General features: G+C 42.3%; 1 protein-coding gene across 2 annotated transcripts in view; it reads left to right on the top strand.

Moving 5' to 3' along the window:
• BMP1 (bone morphogenetic protein 1) overlaps nt 1–23,073 on the top strand; it is a 94,054-nt gene that overhangs the window by 68,488 nt on the left and 2,493 nt on the right. The window contains exons 9-19 of one of the 2 annotated variants that reach the window (XM_042473327.1): nt 1,378–1,493; nt 3,756–3,858; nt 4,913–5,029; nt 5,995–6,140; nt 6,369–6,564; nt 7,771–7,896; nt 8,511–8,671; nt 8,842–9,022; nt 19,028–19,153; nt 21,535–21,662; nt 22,635–22,848. In XM_042473327.1, the coding sequence (XP_042329261.1) occupies nt 1,378–1,493; nt 3,756–3,858; nt 4,913–5,029; nt 5,995–6,140; nt 6,369–6,564; nt 7,771–7,896; nt 8,511–8,671; nt 8,842–9,022; nt 19,028–19,153; nt 21,535–21,662; nt 22,635–22,848 (1,614 nt within the window). Of the gene's footprint in view, nt 1–1,377; nt 1,494–3,755; nt 3,859–4,912; nt 5,030–5,994; nt 6,141–6,368; nt 6,565–7,770; nt 7,897–8,510; nt 8,672–8,841; nt 9,023–17,905; nt 18,290–19,027; nt 19,154–21,534; nt 21,663–22,634; nt 22,849–23,073 lie in introns of those variants that run through there. The other variant, XM_042473328.1, reaches the window with a different exon arrangement.

Here is a 23,073-nt window from a genome sequence, read left to right on the forward strand (position 1 = left end):
AGCTGGGCAGAGTTCACTGGCTGGAGGCAGGACAACGTGGCAACGTAGAGAGATGACCTCCCCGTGCCAGGATTTGTGCAAGGGATGCATTGCCACCACAAACAAACACACACACACACACACACACACACACACACACATCATCATCATCATCTTGCCAGACTGCAGCTCTTGGGAAGCTTTTGCTAGCATTTGGATGCATTTAAGAGCTGGCGAGGATTGGGGCCCTGGTGGGTTGGTATGCTGGGAATAGAAAGGAGGAGTTGGGACGGGAGCATTGTTTCTAAGAGGATTTTCTGGATCCCCTGGTGTTTCCCTGCAAAAGGCAGCGACAGAAGAGAACACGAAAACTCTTGTAAAGGTTTAGATCGCCTGGGCTTGAGTCCTGACTTCCATCACTGTAGCAACATGGCATCGGGTTTAGTTTCCATAGCTACCTTCGCCGCTGTAGAACAGGCTATATAGATACTTTGGGGGGGGGGGGAATGAAAACCAAAGGGGAGGATATGATCTTGCATGAGCCAATTTTAGGAGCAAAAGAAGAGCTTTAAAAAGAAATGAATGACAACTTCCAGTGGGAGGTATGGTTTAGGAGAAGAAGGAGGACTGTCCTGCAGTCCCTCTTTACCAACAGCTCTGATGGAATTGCACAGAAGATTTACTGTCATGAGAATATCCACTTCTGTCCTTTTTTAAAAGCAAGTTTCCAGTCCTTAAGGCTGCAAAGTTAGGTTTGGAAATGTGCACTTACATTGCTGTTGCTGTTGTGTGTCTTCAAGTGTTTTCCAACTTATGGCAACTGTAAGGTGAACCTAACATGGAGTTTTCTTGGCAAGTTTTTCCAGAGGGGGTTTGCCATTGCCATCCTTTGAGGCTGAGAGAGTGTGACTTGCCCAAGGCCACCCAATAGTTTCATAGCTGAGCTGGGATTGGAACCCTGGTCTCCACAGTAGTCCAAAGAGGTTATCAGAAGTGGGGGAAAGCCGGGAATAAAAGGCATACTTCCAGCATAATCATGCGATGACGCTGAAGATTTTCAGATGGCGTCATGATCATGGTCATCCAGGACTTATCCCTTGAAGATCCAGGAATGCTCCAGCAACAAACCATTCACGGACAAGTCCCAGGAATGGTTTAGTTGTGGAACATTCCTAGATCTTCATGGGATAAGTACTAGATAAGAGTGATGTGTTTGAAAATTCAGTGTGATCGCACGATTATGCCAGAAGTATGCCTCTTACTCCCAGCTCCCCCCCCCCCACCATCTGATCATCTCCTATCACTCAAACCATTACACCACAGAGAATAACTTTAAATGAACAGCTTTATGGCTATTTTTTAATGCGTGTGCCTGCGTTTTCTCTTCTTTCCCACCAGCTTGTGGAGAGACCCTACAAGACAGTCAAGGGAACTTCTCCTCCCCTCAGTTTCCCAATGGATATTCTGCACACATGCACTGTATCTGGAGAATATCCGTCACCCCAGGGGAAAAGGTACTGTAGTTGCTGGCTCCAGTTCACATGCACTGTTCAAACTGACTCACAATCCCTGCCTCTTCCAATCTTCCTTTCTTTATCACACAGGTGTCTTTTTAAAGTAGGACACTGGGCTTATATAGGCTATGTTGTTAAGAAACAAATGCAAAAGAACTCCATTACAGGTCTGCAGTGGACAGGTCTTTTTTAGTCCATGGATTCTGGCCTCACCAAAAAAAGGCAAGACAGGGCATAGGATGATGGATATGTACCTTAATTCAGTGGTTCCCAAATTTTGTTTCTCATGATGTTTTGGACTTTGGTTCCCAGAATTCCTGATTGTCGACCAAATCGACTGGGGCTTCTGGGAGATGAAGTTGAAAACACCTGGAAAACCAAAGTTTGGAGATCAGAGACAGAAATAACATGGAAAGGATATGGATAGGTTACTACACCACAAAAAAGAAGAGCAATTCAACATGTTCTGGCAAATTTTGTTCAAAGCAAACAACATGCATCTGTAAAATGAAACAACCAGGTTAGGTAAGCCTTGAATAAGTGAACAAAAAGAGCTTGAACCTTCTGGATACCACCTAAAAGCTTTTTCCAAAATCAAGGTTTATCTTCTATTTTAACAACCTCCAGGATATCAGCAGATTCAAAGGTTCCTCACCCTTGCTGTACTTAACACTTTTGTACTTTCACATCATGTGATGTGTATCTCGTAGTTTGAAGACCTGAATAGGAAAACAGGGTGATGGATGCCGAACTGCCTTCTTGTTCTTATTTATCAGGCTTGCAGACAGTAACTGTAGCTTCCTGCCAGTAGCTCTTCTTGCCAGATCAAGTTTCTCTTGTATGTAGTGCAGTTTTGAACTGGTGCCTTATCACTGTTCGCAATGGCTTGGGACCGTGAGTGTTCTTCTAGAGAAGGGTCCAAGGCTACATGTCAAGCCAATTCTGAGCTGGACTCTGGCACAAAGATTTGGGGTCCTTTCTAGACAGAAGAGCCTTAATGACTGTTCTCTTGGAACTGTTTTTCTTATCTGGTTCAGGAATGTCTGCAGTCCAAATGTTTTCCACAAATAAAATACAAAAAAGACCTCATGCTGTTTCAATAGTCGGAGTTGAATTTAGAGTCAGATGCTGTTTGTTTTGAGCTTCTGGGACTGCTTTAAACTGGGTGGTCTAAATGAACCCCCAGATTAATAACTGCAGAGAGTTGAGCAAGGTTCATGGCACACATCTTTCAGGCTTTTTGGAAATGGTTATGCATCTCACCATTTCCGGTGGAATCAAATTGCAACTGTTCTTTATCAGACCGTGTGTTGCAGGGATAGTCACAGAAGTTTTAGCTAGTGGAGATTTTCCTGGCATAAAAATAACTAATGGGGAAATCTTGATCTGCTCAGTTCTGTCATGACGGATGGCCAGGTTTCTGGCCATCAAGGCCTGACAGATATGGATCCAGACAATCTGTTTCCTCCAAGAACATCTGAAGGTGCCGGGCCTTACTTGAGTTGTCCCATACCTGTGAGATTCGCCCCAGGAGGGAGTGCATTACAGCCTTCTTCAAGGCACCAGGCATCTCTCTCTGACATAATGGGGCATTTTCCAGTCAATCTACCTCTACTAGACTTTATCAGCCAAGGTGGACAAGGGTCAAGCTTTGCATGAGGTCTGATGATGTATCTGGCCCATATCATCAATAACTGATCCCAAGAACACTGACCAGACAACACAATCTGTGATTACTATAGTATCCAGTTCTAAGTGAATATGTGTGACACAGGTTCCTCATCACTTGAAATAGCTCTACTGGGTGACAAAATCAGGATGAGATGGTATAGGCAAAGAAGTACTTTTTTGCCACCCTTGCTGCCACATAATAGGCATAAGAGAGTGTGCATAATAGCACTTTCTTGGGAGATTACTACGTGATTAAATCATGATTAGATCCAGAAAAAAACAACTTTGGCAATACTTATTACACGATGACACCTCCAACCTGTAGTGGCTGCAACCATGATTAGGATGTCCCTTTTCATTGATAAGGAAAATCCATCAATGAGTTCTCAGTAACACAAGTTCCCAGGTTCAAATCATTGCTGCTGGGGCAGTTGCGTTATCTGCAGTCATCCATGAGAGCCATTATGTCTCTTGCAAGTATTGTGGGCATCAGAGGAGAATGGAAGAGCTAGAAAAAGCCCAGCATATTCTAAAGTAATGTTTAGCACTTGAATCTTACTCTGCATGGTGTAACCTCTGCTTGCTTCCCAGATCATTCTGAACTTTACATCCCTGGATTTGTACCGAAGTCGGCTATGCTGGTATGACTACGTGGAGGTGAGAGACGGGTTCTGGAGGAAAGCAACTCTCCGAGGTAACCAATGGGAATGTACTACTGGCCAAGCCATGATACGTGGCTAGATCTCACCGAGGTGTAGGTTTTAATACTGGAAGCTACTCCTGACTGCTGACCTCCTGTAATGCAAAAGAGAACTGACCTTGTCCCAGTTTGTAGGGCCAGATTAGAATTTACTTGAGCTCATTCATATTTTAGGGAAAGACTTTCATGATCTGAGATACATGAAGTGTATACCTTTTGCCTTTCCTGAAGTACTTTTTTGAAGCTCAGTATTTTTGGGAAGTATAGGTGTAAACACTGGAAAATCCACTTTGGCTAAAATATTTCCCCCTTCTGTAGTGCAGTATTTGTCAAAACACCCATTGAAATAGCTGATTATAATTCCTTTGCAATCAGAAAACCTCTTTTGTCAGGGCTCTATTGTTAGCCATGTTAGGTGCCTTTAAACTAACAGAACATGAATAAAATGTGTTCCCATATTTCTGCAGGTAATACTGTATTGTTATTCTGCTATAAGGGAATGTGTGTTTAAAGAAACAGTATTTGGGTAGAGACCTTTGAAATCATGGAGAGGCATGTTTTGGGGGATGCTAGTCTATGAATTATAGTGTTTTTTAATGTTTAACATTTTCAACTTTATAAATTGTTTGATTTTTAAATACTGCATGTACTTGGCTATAAGTCAAGATTTTGGGGGGTGGGTGGGAGGGAGGTTGCATGCCTAAACTAAAAGTTCCCAGATTTGGGGGATTGCTTTTAGGGTGATTGTTTTTACTTCTAAACCAGCCAAAATGCACCCAAACCCTAAGCTCACAAAGCACTCCAAACCTCCCCAAACTGCCCCAGAAAAAAAGGGCAAGAATAGGTTGAAAATAACTTCAGAGATGCTGAAATGCACAGACGCACTCCGTCCGCAGGCACAGGGTGGGAAAATGCCTCCTGGCCCCATGCAGTTGCCCACCCCTGCAATGCAAGAAAGGAAAGCAAGAGTAATGTTTTCACACTCAGTAGCAAATATCTTTCTGATATACAGGTGACATACCCAAGAAAGCATGTGTTCTTTCTCCAGGTAGATTCTGTGGGAATAAACTCCCAGAACCCATCCACTCGACTGACAGCCGTCTCTGGATCGAATTTCGCAGTAGCAGCAACTGGGTTGGCAAAGGCTTCTATGCAGTTTATGAAGGTACATTGCATTTTTCCCCCCTGTGGGCAAAATGAGGGATGAGAAGGGTTTCAGTTTAGGGAGAGAGCAACATCAAAGTTGGAAAGAAGTACAGATTACAGGTTGAGTCTCCCTTATCCAGAATTCCGAAATCGAAATATTCCAAAATCCAAAATTGTCCACATAGTGATGGTGACCCCTTTGCTTTCCAATGGTTCCATGCACACACTTTGTTTCATGCACAGCATTATTAAAAATGCTGTGTATAAAATTAACTTCAGGCTATGTGGGAATAAGGTGCATATGAAACATAAATGCATCTCATGTTTAGACTTGGGTCCCATCTCCAAGATATCTCATTATGTATACGCAATATTCCAAAATCAAGATAAAACCTGTACGTACTGTTCCTGATAATGCCCTTCTTTAGGGCAAATCCTAGGAGAAAAATGGCTTATAAAGACAATAAATAAATAGAATGGGGCAATTTCTATCTCTCTAATTGTAGGGAGCAGTTGTCCCAGTTCTCTGCTAAAGTGATTCCCAAACTCTGGCCTTCCAGGTATTTTGGACTTCAGCTTCCATAGTCCCAGAACATTGACCAAGATGGGTGAAGTTTCTGGGAGATGAAATCCAAAACACCTGGAGGACCAGAGTTTGGAAATCACTGCCATGCATTAGGGAGCTAACTGAGTTCGGTTCCTCCTCTGTAGGTCCATTGTACAAATTATGTACACGGGGCAGTCCATTTCTTCAACTGTTTTCAAAGGTAGTCTATTTCTTCAGCTTTTGGTCACACTGTGCACCAGCCTTAGGGGACATTTCTTTTGTTATATTAAGACAACCAGTTGTATTTGTTCTTGGTGGTAAGCCTCATCCTCTTTTAGAACCATGCTCATTCCTGGAAGCAGCTAAGCCCTTTCCTAAAGGATTTGCAAGCTTTCTAGTTGTGATTCATCTCTCATGCCATTATGTTCTTCCTGCAGCCATCTGTGGGGGAGATGTGAAGAAAGACAATGGGCACATACAGTCTCCCAACTATCCCGATGACTACCGGCCCAATAAATTGTGCATCTGGAAGGTCACTGTCTCAGAAGGATACCATGTGGGCCTCTCCTTCCTATCCTTTGAGGTAACAAAGGCATTGTCACAAGCCTGTGAAATAAAAAGGGACTAGTCCATATGATTGTAGCTTCTCGCATTTAAAAGAGTGGAAGAACACAATGCACCCTGGGGCAAAATAGATGTGACATTAAATCTGTCTTTGCATATAATGTGTAGCCAGCAATCATCTATAAGCAAATGTATCTCACTAGTACTGCATGAATACCCATGGTTCCTAATCTTGCCAACCCCGCAGATTGAGCGTCACGACAGCTGTGCTTACGACTATTTGGAGATCCGGGATGGTAACACTGAGTCGGGCGAACTGATCGGAAGGTACTGCGGTTACGATAAGCCCGATGACATCAAAAGCACCTCCAACAAGTTGTGGATGAAGTTTGTCTCAGATGGGTCCATCAACAAGGCTGGCTTTGCGGTCAACTTCTTCAAAGGTACTGCAGTTTCCCCATTGATTCCCTTGAGCGTATCGTTGAATGGAGCCTCAAAGGTATCAGGTTTTTGTGGAACAGGGAGCAGATACCAGGCTGCCAGTGAGATGAGCTTCTCTACTGAGCCAACAGAAAATAAAACCGATCCATCTCTTTGTACTTGGGTTGGATCCAATGGATCAGCATGTCCAGCCTTCAAATCTAGCAGAGGGCATCCTGGTTCTAAAGCACAGTATTTTGGAGAGAATCATAGAGTTGGAAGACACCTCAAAGGCAATGAAGTGCAACCCCCCTGCCATGCAGAAGCACACAATCACAACAGATGCATGTCCGTTCAAATATGCAGCCTTCGTCTTATATATTTCTGGGCAAGTGGCTGCTTTCTTCTTTTGGCCACTGGGAGGCAGGTCTCACAAGGAAAAATACTCCCATTTTTGCTCAGATTTTAAAAGCACCACTCTATTAACCAAGTTCTTTTCTGTCCGAAAGTGGGAGACTTTTCTCTTATGGGACACAGTGATGACCAGTTTCTTTCTTGCTAGACACAGAACATAGTTTTATCTCAGAAAACATATCCAGGGATAGCCAGGTTGGCCACATAGCAAAGTCCAGTATCATCCAAGCTCCACAAGACCAAAATCCAAGGCACTCCAGAGTATTCTGGCCCCACAGCTACCCAGTCTCCCCCCATTACTGTACCTTGCCCTCCATTCCCACGTTATGATAGGTGACTTCATGGGCATCCCACTGAACCGCCTAGCGCATTGGTTGCCGTTGTGGGTCATTTGCATCTGAGGTCAGAATGAGGCACCCAGCTATGGTCACATGGCTGGATGCCTTATTCTGAACTCAGGAGTGATTTGTGGTGGTGGCGGACTTGCTTTGGTGCCCATGTAGATAGCACCAAAGAAGGGGAACAGTGGGTTCCGGATCTTCCTGAAGGATCTCAAATAATAGGTAACTTTTAAAATGCATGTTAAGGGACTGAACAGGACAATGCCAGAACCAGGGATGGGTGGGATGGACCTTTGGACCTGTGCAGACAAGGCCTTAGTCTCAGGAGTTACCTCTGTGATGTACCAGGTATGCAAGAGAAATGAAACTGGATGTCTCTACTAAACTGTAATAGTGGAGTAAAATTTGACAGAAGGTACAGTAGGACTCTATATGAATGAAAGCATTGAGACCTGTCTTCTTTTTTCACTTTAGAAGTGGACGAGTGCTCAAGACCAAACAACGGCGGGTGTGAGCAACGTTGTGTGAATACCCTGGGCAGCTACAAATGTGCCTGTGACCCAGGCTATGAATTGGCCTCGGACAAACGCAGGTGTGAAGGTGAGCTTCCATGAAGAAGAGGCTATTCAGACATAGTCCTGGTCTCCTTTGGCTTACAGAGGTATTGATCGGAGGGTAGCATTTAATTTATTGAAGGTTTGAGATGACTTTTCGGTATTGAAATAAACTCAAAGCTGCTCATAATACAATTCTCAAAAAGCTAACAAACAAATGCAAGATACACGATTACAAGTATAAAACCAGCAAGAATAGCAAGCAGAATAAACATATAAACCTATTTCACTGCCATATAGCAGTTACTTATGCTGCTATCAGATGTCGACAGTGTCTAAGAACGAAGCCACATCGGTCTAAAACTTTCTGAAAATGGCATATATTAGTCATACACGGAAGGAGGATAATTTTGGGAGTCTGGCAATTCCTTTTAGGAAGGGGATTCTGCAGAGATGGCTCAACCTCTATAAACACATTGCTTCTTGAACAAACTTCGCCCACTTCACATATAGAACAAAGTATTCCCACGCTGTTTAAATTAAACGGTTGCTCCATCTGTAGCAGAACGAAGTTCCACAGCAATGGCACAACCACAGCATCTCAGGGCAGGAGGTTCGCACATCCTTCGCAACTGATCCATTGGCTTTTCTGCCTTGCAGCTGCCTGTGGTGGGTTCCTCACCAAACTCAATGGCTCCATCACAAGCCCTGGATGGCCAAAGGAATACCCACCCAACAAGAACTGTATCTGGCAGCTTGTGGCACCCACCCAGTATCGCATATCTCTGCAATTTGACTTCTTTGAGACAGAGGGCAATGATGTGAGTTATTTTAAACATTATTCCTTCACAGCTAATTCAGCCTTGCCTCTTAGGAACAGATCTAAATACAGGTTGAGTAGCCCTTGGCAGCCTTTTTGTTTTATCCTTTTCCATCTTCCCATTGCCTTCTCCCAAGAGTAGTGAAGTATCTCTGGATGCTTTTCCCACAGGTGTGCAAGTATGACTTCGTAGAAGTGCGCAGCGGCCTCACAGCCGAGGCCAAATTGCACGGCAAGTTTTGCGGGGCGGAAAAGCCCGACGTGATCACCTCCCAGTACAACAACATGCGCATTGAGTTCAAGTCTGACAACACTGTCTCCAAGAAGGGCTTCAAGGCTCATTTTTTCTCAGGTAATGCTGCTTGGTCCACCCAAGGCATGGATAGCTCTTACTTGCTTCTTTCTCCTCTGCAGCTAACACCTTTCGTATATTTATCTTTGTATAGAGGGTGCAGTCCCTTTCCCACCCAAAAAGTGACATTATATTCCTTAAGGAGAACGTGGCATAATGTCCTCTGGAGGACAATAATTGTCATTGTGATGGAAAGCAAATGACTAGCAAAATGGAGAAGGAAGTGAGCGGGAGAGGAAAAAAAGAATATAGTGGCACCGTTAAGACTAACTGGTTTTTATTTTAGCATGAGCTTTCCTGGGCTTTCTTGAGGCCTGGATATCACTCTGTGCTGCATCTGAAAAAGTGGGTTCATATCCATGGAAGCTCATGCTAAAATCAAAGTTTGAAAAGTGCTGCTACATTCCTTTCCCTCTTTTTATGCTGCAAGAGACCGACACAGATAACTCTCTGAAAGCTAGTAAACTAGTAAAAAGGAGAGAATTGTTCAACTCAGCCTTTGACACGAGTTTAAATTTTTCTATGCCTTAGCAATCTTCCTTCATTTTACGCAAGGTTAAGATTGGCTCCCAGTGATTGCTGAACCACAAAAGATTGTCTAATATAACAAAAATACACTTCAAACGTGTGAGTTTTCGTGCATAAACAATGTTCGGAGTAAGTTCAGATGCCACCGATTTACGTCCAGCCAGCCATCTGATTCATTTTTACTCACATTCCTAAATTATTTATTTTGGATTCAGTCTATATGGACAAATGGCCATCCAATGGCAATGAGTGGTGTTCCTCCACCACCTTTGTTTGTATGTTTATGTATCAAGAAGTAAAATTAAGGGTAGCTAAATCACTAGTATACGGGCAGCTAAAGATACTACTATTGGCATACTACCGGTGATAAAAAGATCTACTGGCTGCCCAGTGATCTTTAAATCTACTGGTTGACCAGTGGTCATGTAAGCCTTATATTTGGTGCCATTCTTTTAAGTCACATATTTACTGGTTAAGGAGCCTGTGTCTCCAAAGCCACATAATAGCTATAAGGAGCTGCTCTTGAAAATGGAGTTGGTGAATCACATTAAAAATTATTCTAGGAAGCGTCACTAGACTCTAGTTGTAGCTACTCAGATCCCAGTAGTATCTTTAGTCCTATATTTATACTTGAAAGAACTGTTCCAGTTAAAAGATAAAATTATGTTTGTCTGTTTCTATAAAAAACTAAAGGAAGTAAGGGAAGAAAAAGGCAATTTAGTAGTCCCTTTTGAACCTTATGGTATAAGAAAAGAAAGCTGAAACAGAGTGGGAGAGTAGCAGTTTTCTCTGTGCCTCTCCATATGACTTCCATTCTCTTCTCAAGGGAGATGGTTGTAAAAGTATGCCTTTTGCAAAATGGATTTTTCCAGCATGACAAAATACACATTTTTATGACCATTTCCCTCAGTAAGAGACCAGAAGTGCTACAACAGCATGCAAACAGGCGCAGAGAAAGCCAATACTCTCCACTCCATTTTAGCTTTCTTTTCTAATAAGGTTCTTTAAAGACTAACCATTTGAATTCCTTCAAATTGCATGTGTCTTGATCATATTCTATTTTACTAGAATGAGGAGTATTTTATTGATGTAGATTAGCCCACTGATATTTCTGCAGTCATGGAAATGAGCATTTCCCCCAGTACTCAGAGCTTATGAACACCACATTGGAAAACCCTGAGTGAAAAGCCTCTCTTAGTACCAATGCAGATTCAGGATCCCAATGTGACTTTCTTATTCCTTAGCTACCCAGAGTTTTCAGTTTTTCATGATATGCCAGACTTCCCTTTCCAAGGCACTGCATCCTCTAGCACTGTACTTTTTAATGTATAACCTAAGAATTTGAACTCGGCAACTGCCCTGCTTCTCCCGTCTGTGATTCTGCATACTCTGATCTGCTTGACTCTGTAATGTAGTCCGATACAAACTCCCCTCTAAACTGCTACACACTTGGCAAGTAGTGTTGCATGTCCCTCTCCTGACCATTTACAAAGGCAACGTAGCTTTTGCTTTGCTTGATGGCCCTCATTCTCCATCTCTCTACATGCCATAACAAACCCTGATGTAGGACAAGTGATGGGATACTCCCTTTTTTCACTCTCAGAGTGGTCAGCGCCTAATCATTAGACATCCTTTTCAGTCCGTCTTAAAGACTGTTTTCTTTCTGGTGGGAGTGTGTTATGTACAACATGTAAGGTGGAGTAAGACCTTCCCCTACAGCTATTGGAGTAACATACTATAGTCTGTAGCCAGGTAACTGTTATGTTTGTTGGAGATCTCAGAATAGGCAGAAGTTGTTGGGAAACCATTACCTGCTTATGTTGTTTTCTGTTCCATGCTGTCTTACTACTTTCACGTCAGTGTAATTAAAAATACTTGATGTTCAGACAATCTTTATCTAAACCTTTTAAAAGCTGTCAGCACGAAATGGCGGAATTGACAAAAGTGATCTCACAGATGAGTAAAAGGCACAGAAGCTCTCCAAGGTTTGTTAAGAAATCACGTCCCATATATATATAGGGATGGGGCATAACTCCGTTGTAAAGTGCATGAGCAAAATGCAATCACTTTATCTCAAAAGGTAAATAAATTGCATAGCAAGGGTGGGAACTGTCATTGCCTTTAGACTTTGGAAAGATGTGGCATAAGTGGTCCACAACTTCTCAGTACAACTCATTTTGTTGTATTGAGAATGAGTTGTCGGCATTCTCGCAAAATGGTTGCCATGGAGAGACTTACTCACACATAAAATGACAGCCCTAGCATGTGTAGGAAGGCACAAAATACACATATCTTGGAAAGCGCATCGATGAAGCTAAAAGAAAAGTAACGGCTAAAATATTGTGTACAAGACAGAGGGACCTAGGCTGCATCCGCACTGCAGAAATAATGCCATTTGACTGCCATGGATCAGTGCTTTGAAATTGTGGGATTTGTAGTTTGTTGTGGCACCACAGTTCTTAGATAGAGAAAGCTAAATATGTCCCAGAAGTGTCCCCATAGGCCCTATAAGGTATTTGGGGAGGGGAATTCCTCCTTCCCCTGTATATAATATCTTCCTAAGTTTTTTTGTATGTGCTTTAAGCATAGCTCTTACTTGGAATCAAACTCTTATTCAGACGTATACGAAATCAGCATATTAAATTGCCATTCTTTTAAACCTTTGAGGATTTCTGCAGCTTTTGTTAGTCTGTGATGTCCACTGCTGGTAGAGTTAAAGATCTGGGTGCTTTGTGTTAGTCAGCAAATAGCTGCTGGGTTATTTGCTGCTTTAACCTTGGTTCTGGGAAGCCTCTTCTTTCTCCAAGACTGTGCTTTTCTATAACATAAGAGATCTTTCGATATTGTGAGCCAGCTTTGTAAACATTTACAAATATGATAAAGAGGATGACTTTAAGCACACATGTGGATTTCGGAGCTGTTTACTAAGTGGCAACCTATCATGCAGTGCATATAATGATTTGGTTTGTCTTGCACTGGATACTTTCCAAATAGCAGCTGTTTTCTGTTCTCTCTTATCTTTTAAAGGAAAGCCAGTTAAATCTATGACAGGCTTATCTCATGAGAAAAGAAATCTGAAATGGAGCAGGACAGCAGTGGCTTTTTCCATGCCTCCATGCATCATCATCATCATCATCATCATCATCATCATCATCATCATCATCACTTTTATTCATATACTGCCTTTCCAAAGGAACAAGGATGCATGGGATTGTAGCACTTTGGTTCTCCTTCCCGAGGGAAACGGTCATAAATGCATGCCTTTTGTCAGACAGATTTTTCTAGCATGACAAAAGGTATGATTTTATGACCTTCTCCATCGGAAGGAGAATGGAAATGCTTTGACGTCATGCGGAGAGGCATGAAGAAAGCCACTACTCTCCTGCTCCATTTTGGATTTCTTTTCTCATGCAATAACTCTCTGAATCATTCCCCCAAACATTTGTTTGCCCTTCCTTCTCCCAAATTCCATATCCTCACCATCCCACCCCAAACAATTGGACAGACCACAATGCCACAATCACAGCATAGATAAATGACAAAGTATATGTATGGCATCACTGGGATCCAGGTTCTAATGAAGATGGCAGAGATGCATAGCTGGTGAACGATGCTCTTAGGCTGATACTTGGAGATCTTTTAGGGAGACCGACATTCTTTGGGGGTATGCTTTGGGTGTGTTACCAGTCTATTTTTTTAAATGAAAGCAAGGCATGTAAGGTACACAGGAGTCACCTAGCCTTCAAGAAGCCAGAAACTGTCCCAGAATAAAACTGAATCAACAAGACCTCAGAGACAGCAGGGTGAGTACCTTGTCCTCCTCCTATTTGTTTTTGTTCAAAGGGATTGAGCAGCTGCTTTATTGACTCTTGGGGTACATTGGTGCTTTAAGGCCAGTGTTTAGATGAAGTGTTTTGCCTTCTTAAATCTGTATTCTGTTTTGTTGCTATTGAATTTAGGCCACTTAGTGAAGAAGGGTGCAAGGAAACAAAACAAAAAGCTACAGAAACAGCTCCATATTATGGGCTTGCCATCATGCGCTCTGGTTGTCATTGGTAGGATTAGCTGAATGTTACTCATTTTTCTCCTGTACAGAACTTGGAGCACTGCTTTAGTTTCACAAGAACCCTCAAACACAGGCCAGGCTTTGGAAGGGATTTGAACTTCAGTTTCCCTCTTGCCAGACACTTTTGCCATACACTTCCCTGGTTCAGCATAATGGCTGGCGTCCTGTTTGTGACATAAACCAGCTTATCTGGGGGTTACTCCTGTGTCACTTTACAGATGTGGCAGAAGAACATATTCATTGCTTCCTTCTTTGTTATGCACACACTCACAAGAGGAAAGCAGCATCCCTGGCAGGATAGTGTGCCATGGATATTTAATAGGTTTAGAAGGATGGAGATGCTTGGGTAGAGGCCAGCTGGGCATCCTTGCTGGAGATCCATGAAGCAAACAAACAATGATGCCATTTCCATTTACTGTTTGCTTTTTTAAAGGAGGAGAAAGTTAGAGGAGACAGGAGAGAGACTGAGGACATTCTCATACAAGGCTCTTACCTTAGCTTTGATTACTGATTATTGGGCGGTATATAAATAAATGCTATTATTATTATTATTATTGATTATTTGAATATTGCTTGGTCAGAAGAGATTGCAGAAGTATTTGTATGGCAGTGGAAAGTTTTAGCCAATGCAGGATTTATATTCATTTTCAGCTTGATTGTCAAAATGCCTGGAAAAAATATAGCAGAAAAATGGATACATGCAATAAAACAATAACATCCAAAATTTTGATTTTGGTATTTCAGATAAAAAGATAATTTGACAAACAAATTAATGTTTACAGCAGAAACAGCCTCTTCAAGCCCTATTGCTATTTAGGCTATTCCCTTTTAATATTATAATCCTAAATGGTTTTAGTCCTGACTAGAGTAGATCCATCAAATCCACTGGAACTGTTCGAATGGGTCTGCTCTAGCTGGGACTATCATGATGCCAGTGACTATCTTTGTTAATATACTTTGCATTGCATTATACATATATTGTTTAAGTGCTTGGGAGTACGTGATCATATTGAAGATGCTAGCTATAAATTCTGTGGACCTTTCCCAAGCCCAGGCTGGTCAGATCTGCTGGACTACAACCATATTATCTATAGCCAGCACAGGATGATGGGCATGATAAGTCCATCTGGAGGACCCTGGAGGGGAGAACCCTGAATTATGTAAAACAGGATACATAAAGTTAATCTTGTCTCTGCAGATATTGAAAGCACAGTGCTTATAAAGCTATGAACCAGTTTCTTCTGTTCTCTTTGTTCTCACACAGGTCACAGCATCCCACCTGCGCATCTCAAACTCGAATACGAAGCAACAATTGGAGTCCCTGCCCAAAAATGTTTGTTACTCCAGTCGCATCCTCTATTTTTTTAATATTAATACAGTTAGCCCCAGTAATTGGAGAGTAAGTCCTAAATTTTCTCTAGAGTCCTGGCGCTGTTAAAGCTACATGCGAGGGCAGAAGAACTGGCTGAGATTTCAGTTCCCTTTCTGTCCTATGAAAGAGGCATCCATGCACCATGTTTTATTGTGGGGAAGTTACCTTTCCCGCCACAACAGGTTGTGTTAGGAACCGCAATATATCAGAGGCAATTGTTAGGAGAAGAAGGAGTGTTGAATCCATCTGATGAAAACTAGTTGGTGTGAGAATACATCTCACGGCCGAAAGTGCGCAAACCAGCAAACCATTAGGGCGATCAGAGATGGTAAGCGAGCATTTCTGTAGCATTTCTGCTAAGCAGAGGAATCCATGCCCACAAGAAAGTCCTGCAGGTACCTAGCGTTTCTCTGATGGTTCATCAAGAAGCCTTGTCAACATGCTGGTCCCCAAACCACCTTTCAGGTAAGGTCCCTTTTAAAGTGCTTCTCCCATCCTGGAAGAATTTTTAGGGAGCTGTAAAACTGTGATATTTGTCAGCAGGTATTCCAGCCCACCTTGACGCCAAGAATTATTACAGGTTAGCATTTTGCAAAGCTGCTTATGCTGTTTGCCTATGAGTGGTTGTGTATCCGTGCTGTTGTCTATCTGTGATTCAGATATGTACCCAGCCCTATGTTTTGTGTGCGTCAATGCTCCATGTACAGAGTTCAAGAGTATATGTGTGTGTATGTGTGTTTTATCCAGTGCTTTGGGTGTAGCAAGGTATGACATTAGAGGGTTGCAAACTAGATCAGGGACATATCAAGATCAGAGTCTTCATCAACAATCTTAAGATATGGTGAGCAATAGACTTACAAAAGATTATATTCCGAAAGGATGGTAGATCAGCATCTGAAGAAGTAGACAAGTCTACGAAAGCTTATGCTACAACTTCTTCTACATAGTCTCAAAGGTGCAACAAGATCCTATTGCATACAGATGATAGAGTAGGGCATGCAATTTTACTGTAACGTACCCTTGGAAAACTATGTAGCTTGACTTCATTCAAGGTAATGGTCACCCATTTTGAGTTTGCATGTGGAAAAGAAGAGGAAAAGTTATTTTCAAAAGGCATATCAGATCTTCTGGCCCAACTTGAGAACTATGTCTGGTGGCTTATTTACTCACAAGTAGCACAGACTAGCAATGTGAAGGACTGGAAACAAATTTGGGGAAACGTGTTTCCCCATTTTTCCAAGGCATTTTTCCCCCCAAGAAAAAATGGGGAAACATTAGATTATGGAATACGTTCTTATAAAATGCGCAATAAATATATTTAAGACAGTCTGCACATGCATTTACTCCTTCAAAATCATGTCTAAAACTTATATAAGGACTATTTTTATGTGATATTTTTATGGTACTATGTTCAGTATCATATTGCAATTCCTGGTCTTAGTTTCCTTTGCTCAGTATTTTTTTTTAATGGCACTGAGTGTATCTTTTCCGCTTGACTCATCAGAGAATGAGAAGAGCCCATTTTTTGTGGAGATTGCCTGTTTTCCTTTACCTGGAGCAAAGGAAGTAGATGTTTAGAGTTTATGTGTTGCATAAGGGAATGGCAATACAGTCAGGATACTTGTGTGTATTACTTGTATATACACTAGTAGCAGCTTCAAGGAGACCAATTAGATTTAGGAAATGATGAACCAAAATAGATTAAGCATCCTGTTTCCCAGCACCACTCTTTGGATCCAGTTTAGGGCTCTCTCTGTCCACTTTAGACAAATAAAAATGTCTACTTGAGTACCAGATTTTGCATCCTTCACCTCCACTCTTTTAGACCTCAGACTTTATAGAGGTACCTGTATAAGCTCAGGGCTTAGGGCAGTAGTTCCCACATTTTGGTCCTCCAGATGTTTTGGACTTCAGGTCCCAGAATACCTAATTGTTGGCCAAACTAGATAGGGCCTCTGGAAAGTGGAAGTCCAAAATATCTGGAAGACCAAAGTATAGGGAACAGTGGTTTAAGGCAATAAGACAGCTGTTTCTTGTAAAGATTTGTGATGTTGGGCAGCATTCAGCTGGTAAGTTGCCCCACTGGCCATGATTAGCTCCAGAATAATAGAATCACAAAGTTGGAAGAGAGCACAAGAAGCAATGATCATTTGACCCCCTGCTGTAGGTTAAAAGATCATTGGTTAAATAAGTGCAAAGCATGAACCTGCCACATCCTTAGATCCACCTTTGGTCTTCACACTTCCGCACCTCATTGCAGCTGGGCATCCAGGCTGAAAGAGGTGAACACTCCTTCTCCACCCGCTTTGGGTTGTAGACATTTATTAGCATCCTGATGCTGCTGCTTCTCCCAGGGATCTGATGGAATTCGAACGAAAGACCTGGGAATCCCTGTTCCCTTTGTGTTGATAGGTTCAGTCTTGATGTCAACCGTTGGATGAGCTTCAGATAGAAGGCCCTGTTCACCTTCCCAGGAAGTTTCTTGGTATTTGGGTAACACCTTTCCCAGGTCCCAACCACATGTCTGCTCTTAACACATCATTGCATTGCCCATATCAACATTATCCTGATGGACTAGCCATCCCTGGAAATTGGACTAAAAGTGTCAGACGGATAGTTAATCTCGAACCAGCTTATAAGATCCCTCCTGGCCTCTACTAGAGTTTAATGCAACTTCCTCATCCAGTCTCTCTCCTGTAGCTGTGTTCTTTTCTATATCTTAGCTGCTTCTTAATTTGGCTGTTTCTGATATGTATTGTAAGAGTATGGCCTCTCTCACTGCATGCCCTATATCTGATGATTTAAAAAGGAACTTTATTCCCACCCGGTCCCATCCCATCCTCTATGCTTGTGCTACTCGTTGTGTGAACTCATCCCCCTTTATCTTTTCTCCATCTCTTTCTGTCTCTGATTTCAGAAAAGAACCAGCTGCCCAAAATGCGTCCTCCAGGCTTGAAATTCCGTCTGAAGAAGCGCACGCAAGCCCCGCATTGAGCTTGGCTGCCAATCCGCTTGTTTCTCAGGAACTCTACAGTGCCTCCAAAGGAACAGTCCGCCGGTCGTCCGCCGGTCCAACTGTTTGTTCTGTCCTAAGTGGGGAGCTTTTGCCATCATGTGAACAATGCTGTTCTTTCCCAGAACAAATCTCCCCCCAAATCCTTACTTGACTGAACTGAATGCTGGTGTTTTGTTTTTTGTTTTTAGATTTCAGTGATTTGTTATTGACCAGCTGACTTTGTTTGACATTTTTATTGTGTCTGTGTGACATTTTCCGTTGATAAGTAAAGACAGACGCCATGTCCTGGTCTCTTTCCTGCATCTCATTGTTGTCCATGTGTCTGTTTTTCTACTCACTCATGTGCTCAGTAAGCAGGTAATGGTTATGCCCATTCTGTTATGGCGCTGTGTGACAGCCAGCGGTTTCTAAGAGGTAGCATTGGCTAGAGTTGTGGGCACTGCTTGGTTTTCCTCTCACACCATCAGTCTTGCTACCCGCATGGTTGCATTCTGGTTTTATGCTGCTGAGAGATGGAACCAGAGGTAGGCCTGTGCATAGGGATGCCACTGAGCATAAGAGGAGGCTGATGGTTTTAATAATCTGATAAATAGCTGGGAAAACGCAGGAGTTATGTGACTACCCTGCAGTCAGTTTTGGTAGCTAGGCTAGCCTAACATAAGCCATGAAACAGGCAAACAGTTATATGAAAGGGCTAGTCTATATATTCTGTGGAATCAAGTGGAAAAGCAACATATTTGGAAAAAGACTAGGCTTGAACCCCTTTCAGTTTGCTGTTGTCTTCATGTTTCTTCTGCAAATTGCACAGACAGGTTGAAAGCGAGTGTCCCTGGTACAGGATGGGGCTCAAGCAAAGCATTTAAGAAGTCCTTAATTGTGCAGAAATCAGGCCATGAAACTAGTTAGACTGGGAAAAGGTGGTCAGTTTCCAGATTAGCTGATCCAGGTGTCACCTTGTTGCCAGCAGTACTTAGGTTCCTCAGAAGGGGGCAGCCTGCTAAGCCAGTGACACTTCTCTCCTAGACAAAGATGAATGTTCGAAGGATAATGGTGGATGCCAACATGAGTGCCTGAACACATTCGGCAGCTACGAGTGCCAGTGCCGCAGTGGTTTTGTGCTCCACGACAACAAGCACGACTGCAAAGAAGGTGTGTTCCATGGTGTTTCTTGGTTCAGTCCCTTACCCCTTGTCAATTTTCACTGGTATAACCTTTTCCTGACACTCTGTGGATACAAAAGACAGTTTGGTCCAAGACAGAAAATGCAAGTTATGATGGATTATGGATACCAAGTATGCATCTCTTTTTGTATCAGCATGCTTTGCATGCAAAGAACTCCTAGCTGAGTCCCTGACATACTTTCCTAGGAGATTATCACACTGGCAAAAAAGATGGGAGCATAGCAGTATGCTGCCGTCAATATCTTGTGATTATCCCATGATTATCCCATGAATAAAGAGGAATTATAGTGCCAGTTTTTATTCACAGAAAATCTCTGTGAATAAAAAGCGGTGCTAGAATTCCTCTTTATTCACAGGATAATCATGACGTTGCGCGACGTCACATGATAATGTCCGCATTATCATGCCGTATTGATGGGAGCGTACCACTGTGCTCCTGTCTTTTTTGCCAGTGCGATAATCTTCCTAGATAAACTAGACAATACCAGGCTAATGAGTTAGTAGCATAAGAGATGCATAAAAGCAAAGGCGTCCATATGGTATGAAAATACATGGTTTGAGCTTCAGGATTTTGTTTTAAAAAGACATCAAACTTTAATGGGTCACACTGTTCTCTAAATCCCAGTCAAGAGGCTTGATTAGGCTTCCTTGTTCTTCTCAAGAGCTACAGTCTGACATGATGTCTTCCGAAAATGTACCCGCTTCCATTTGAAATGAAAATGATTGAAGAGGCTTGATGGCTGGTGTGATTCAGGGACTAGAATGCTGGCCTTCATTAGTTGATCAATAATCAAAGCTATTTGAGGCTGGAGATTCACAATGGCCTTTGGGCCAGTGTCAGTCCAGTAGTGACTCCTTATCTTGAGTACACAGATTGCTGGACTGTTGTCTTAATATTGGGTTCAAAGGGAGGGGGATTTTCTGACCGTTCTCTTTCTTCCCATTTTTAATATGGTGGTATTACAGTGGGTTTAGATTTTGCACCTTATTTTTCTCTTTAACAAAGCTTTGATCAGACAGATAAAAGGTCGGACAGATAGAAGGAGTCAACTCCTACCTTATGAGCCTCCAGTTTGTAACCCTCCTATGTCTCATTGTGTTTCTAACCAGAAATATATATATATATATTAAGGGGGAAAATATGGGATATCTATTTAATACCTTTTTGTTTGATGGTGTTAAAGCTTTCCATCTGGAAGCACCCTTTCAGTGGATGGGGAAGGAGTAAGGATTTTTTTCTCAGGGGATGAGCTGAAGGGAAACAAGTGTTTGGGGTTATATCCATGGAGGATTGACTATGATGAAATCTGGGTGGAAAATGTCTGTATAAGAGATAAATCAGATCCAAGGCATCACAAACTTTTAAAGCTGAAAGGGATTTTGGAAGTTATCTCATGCAACATCTAACTCAATGGAAAATCTAAAATGCAGAATGCAACTACAGAGAATTGATTTGGGGTAGTGTCCGGGAAGGGACAGGTCTTTTGAGATAAGTAAATTGAAAGAGATAACTTGTGGGGGTAAGGGGTCAGACCCCAGTATTGCCTTGTACTCAATTTGTCGCCTTGGACAATCCAGCATCATGTTTGCACTAGCAGCTAGTCACATCCCAAGAAAGATCTTCAATGAGAACATGGAGGCAAGAAGATTCCATCTTCTGAATATGATGGAATCGGCATTTTAACTAACTTGTAGCCGCAAGATTGTTGTGGGGCAAACAGGGGAAAAGCTAAAGGTGTCTTCCAGGATAATAATAATAATAATAATAATAATAATAATAATAATAATAATTTATTTTTAGCCTGCCTTTTCCAATGGATCAAGGTGGGTTACACCATAAGGATTAAATGTTACATGCTATAAATAAATATACGTGAGCCCGGATGGTGTAGTGGTTAGAGTCTTGGACTATGACTCTGGAGACCAGGGTTCAAATCCCAGCTTGGCCATGGAAACCCACTGGGTGACCTTGAGCAAGTCACAGTCTCTCAGCCTCAGAGGACGGCAATGGCAACCTCCCCTCTGAACAAAACCTGCCCAGAAAACTTCATGAATGGTTCACCTTAGGGCCACCAGAAGTCAAAAATGACTTGAAGGCACACAACAACAACAACAACAACAACAAAGTATTTAATAAACTAGTAAAGCCCATTGAGGCCTTATCTCTTGTTTGGAGCTCAGTGCCTGAGCAAATGCTAGATGGATAACTAATCAGACCATGGAGTAAGACAGCTTCCTAAGTTTCTTTGAAGCTAATTTGGTAACAGCTCTCCAAAATGAGACAGGATGGATTTGTTTGAAACAGCCTTCTGGCCCTTGCCTGTTTATTGAGTCCTGCTTTTTTTACAGCTGGCTGTGATCACAAGATGACATCCATCAGCGCTACCATCACCAGCCCAAACTGGCCAGATAAATACCCAAGCAAGAAAGAGTGCACCTGGGCAATAACAACTACGCCGGGACACCGTGTCAAACTGGTAAAGTGCAGGAGAAGAGATCATTGGAATGCATATATTAGCAAGGGATTCATACTGTACTTTAACTGTTCCCTGTTGCATAATGGAAAGAGCAGCAGGGTTTGCATAGTAGGAAGTCCTCTGCTGACCATAAAGAAATAAAACTTAACCAAAAGAAGATTTTTAAGCACCACTTGAAAAACCTCATGCCCATTATTGTAATGTCTCAACATGTTCCTTGCTTCTGCCCCGCATGGTTTCAGTGCTTTACAGAACTATACAGTATGACAGTGATACTCAGGAGATGCAAATATCTTAGTAACCATGTAGTGTTACTATAGTAACACTGTAGTAATACTGTATTGCTACAGGGCTGAAGCTATAAGTGTACTTAAGCAATGTGGGAACGAACACCAGCAATGAAGTTAGCCAGATCTGTCAATGTGACCTGTTCAAAATATGCTTCCTAGGAAGGATTATAGTGTGGGTTTCACCCATACACCTCTGTTTTGCTGTTTCTATGTGATGCTTGTTAGGAGTCAACAACTTGCATCCCTGTGGCTCAATGTGATCCTTGGAAGATATAATCTGGCTTTCCAATTGAAAATTTAGTTACTCTTCCATTCTGTAGAAATAAAGCAGTTTGACACCACTTTAACTGTCATGGCTCTATATTGTGGAATCCTGGGATCTGTAGAGGTATTCAGCCTGGTATGTCAGAGAGGTCTGGTGCTGCACCCAACTACAAATCCCAGGATTCTGTAGGACAGAATCATAGCGGTGTAAAGCAGGTCGGGTAGGAATGTTTGTATGTAGGAAGCCATGGCCATCATGGCCATCAGTTTCATTTCAGAAGATGAGGCTAACTCCTGACTTGTAGCCCAACATCTCCAGCTTAGAGTGTTCCTCTAGCTTACCTAGTTACTGACAAGGATAATGCTGTATAATGTGTTATGTCTCCTACTGTCCTTGTTAGCAAGTTTCCTTTTTCAGACCATCAAGGAGTTGGATATTGAAGGACACCAAGAATGCACTTACGACCACCTGGAGGTTTACAACGGCAAAGATACCAAAGCTCCCGTCTTGGGTCGATTCTGTGGATCGAAAAAACCAGAGCCCATCATCTCTTCCAGCAATAGGATGTTCCTCAAGTTCTTCTCCGATAACTCCGTCCAAAAGAAAGGCTTTGAGGCAACCTACACATCGGGTAACACTCAACCTTAGCTCATGGCTACATTTTGTCCCTAACTCTCAACGTCTGCTATAAAGGCTTAGTAAACTGAAGCTGGTGTTTCAGGTGTGATTTTTTGTCATAGAGTATACTTGCCCTGTATCAGGACTGTCACTCTTCCCCTGTACATATACAGATGTTATAAGAAGATTAGCAGTACAAGAGGAGACACATTAAAGCAGAGCCTAGCCAAAGGGTGAC

This window comes from Sceloporus undulatus, chromosome 6 (genome assembly GCF_019175285.1).
Source record: "Sceloporus undulatus isolate JIND9_A2432 ecotype Alabama chromosome 6, SceUnd_v1.1, whole genome shotgun sequence".
NCBI lineage: Eukaryota > Metazoa > Chordata > Lepidosauria > Squamata > Phrynosomatidae > Sceloporus > Sceloporus undulatus.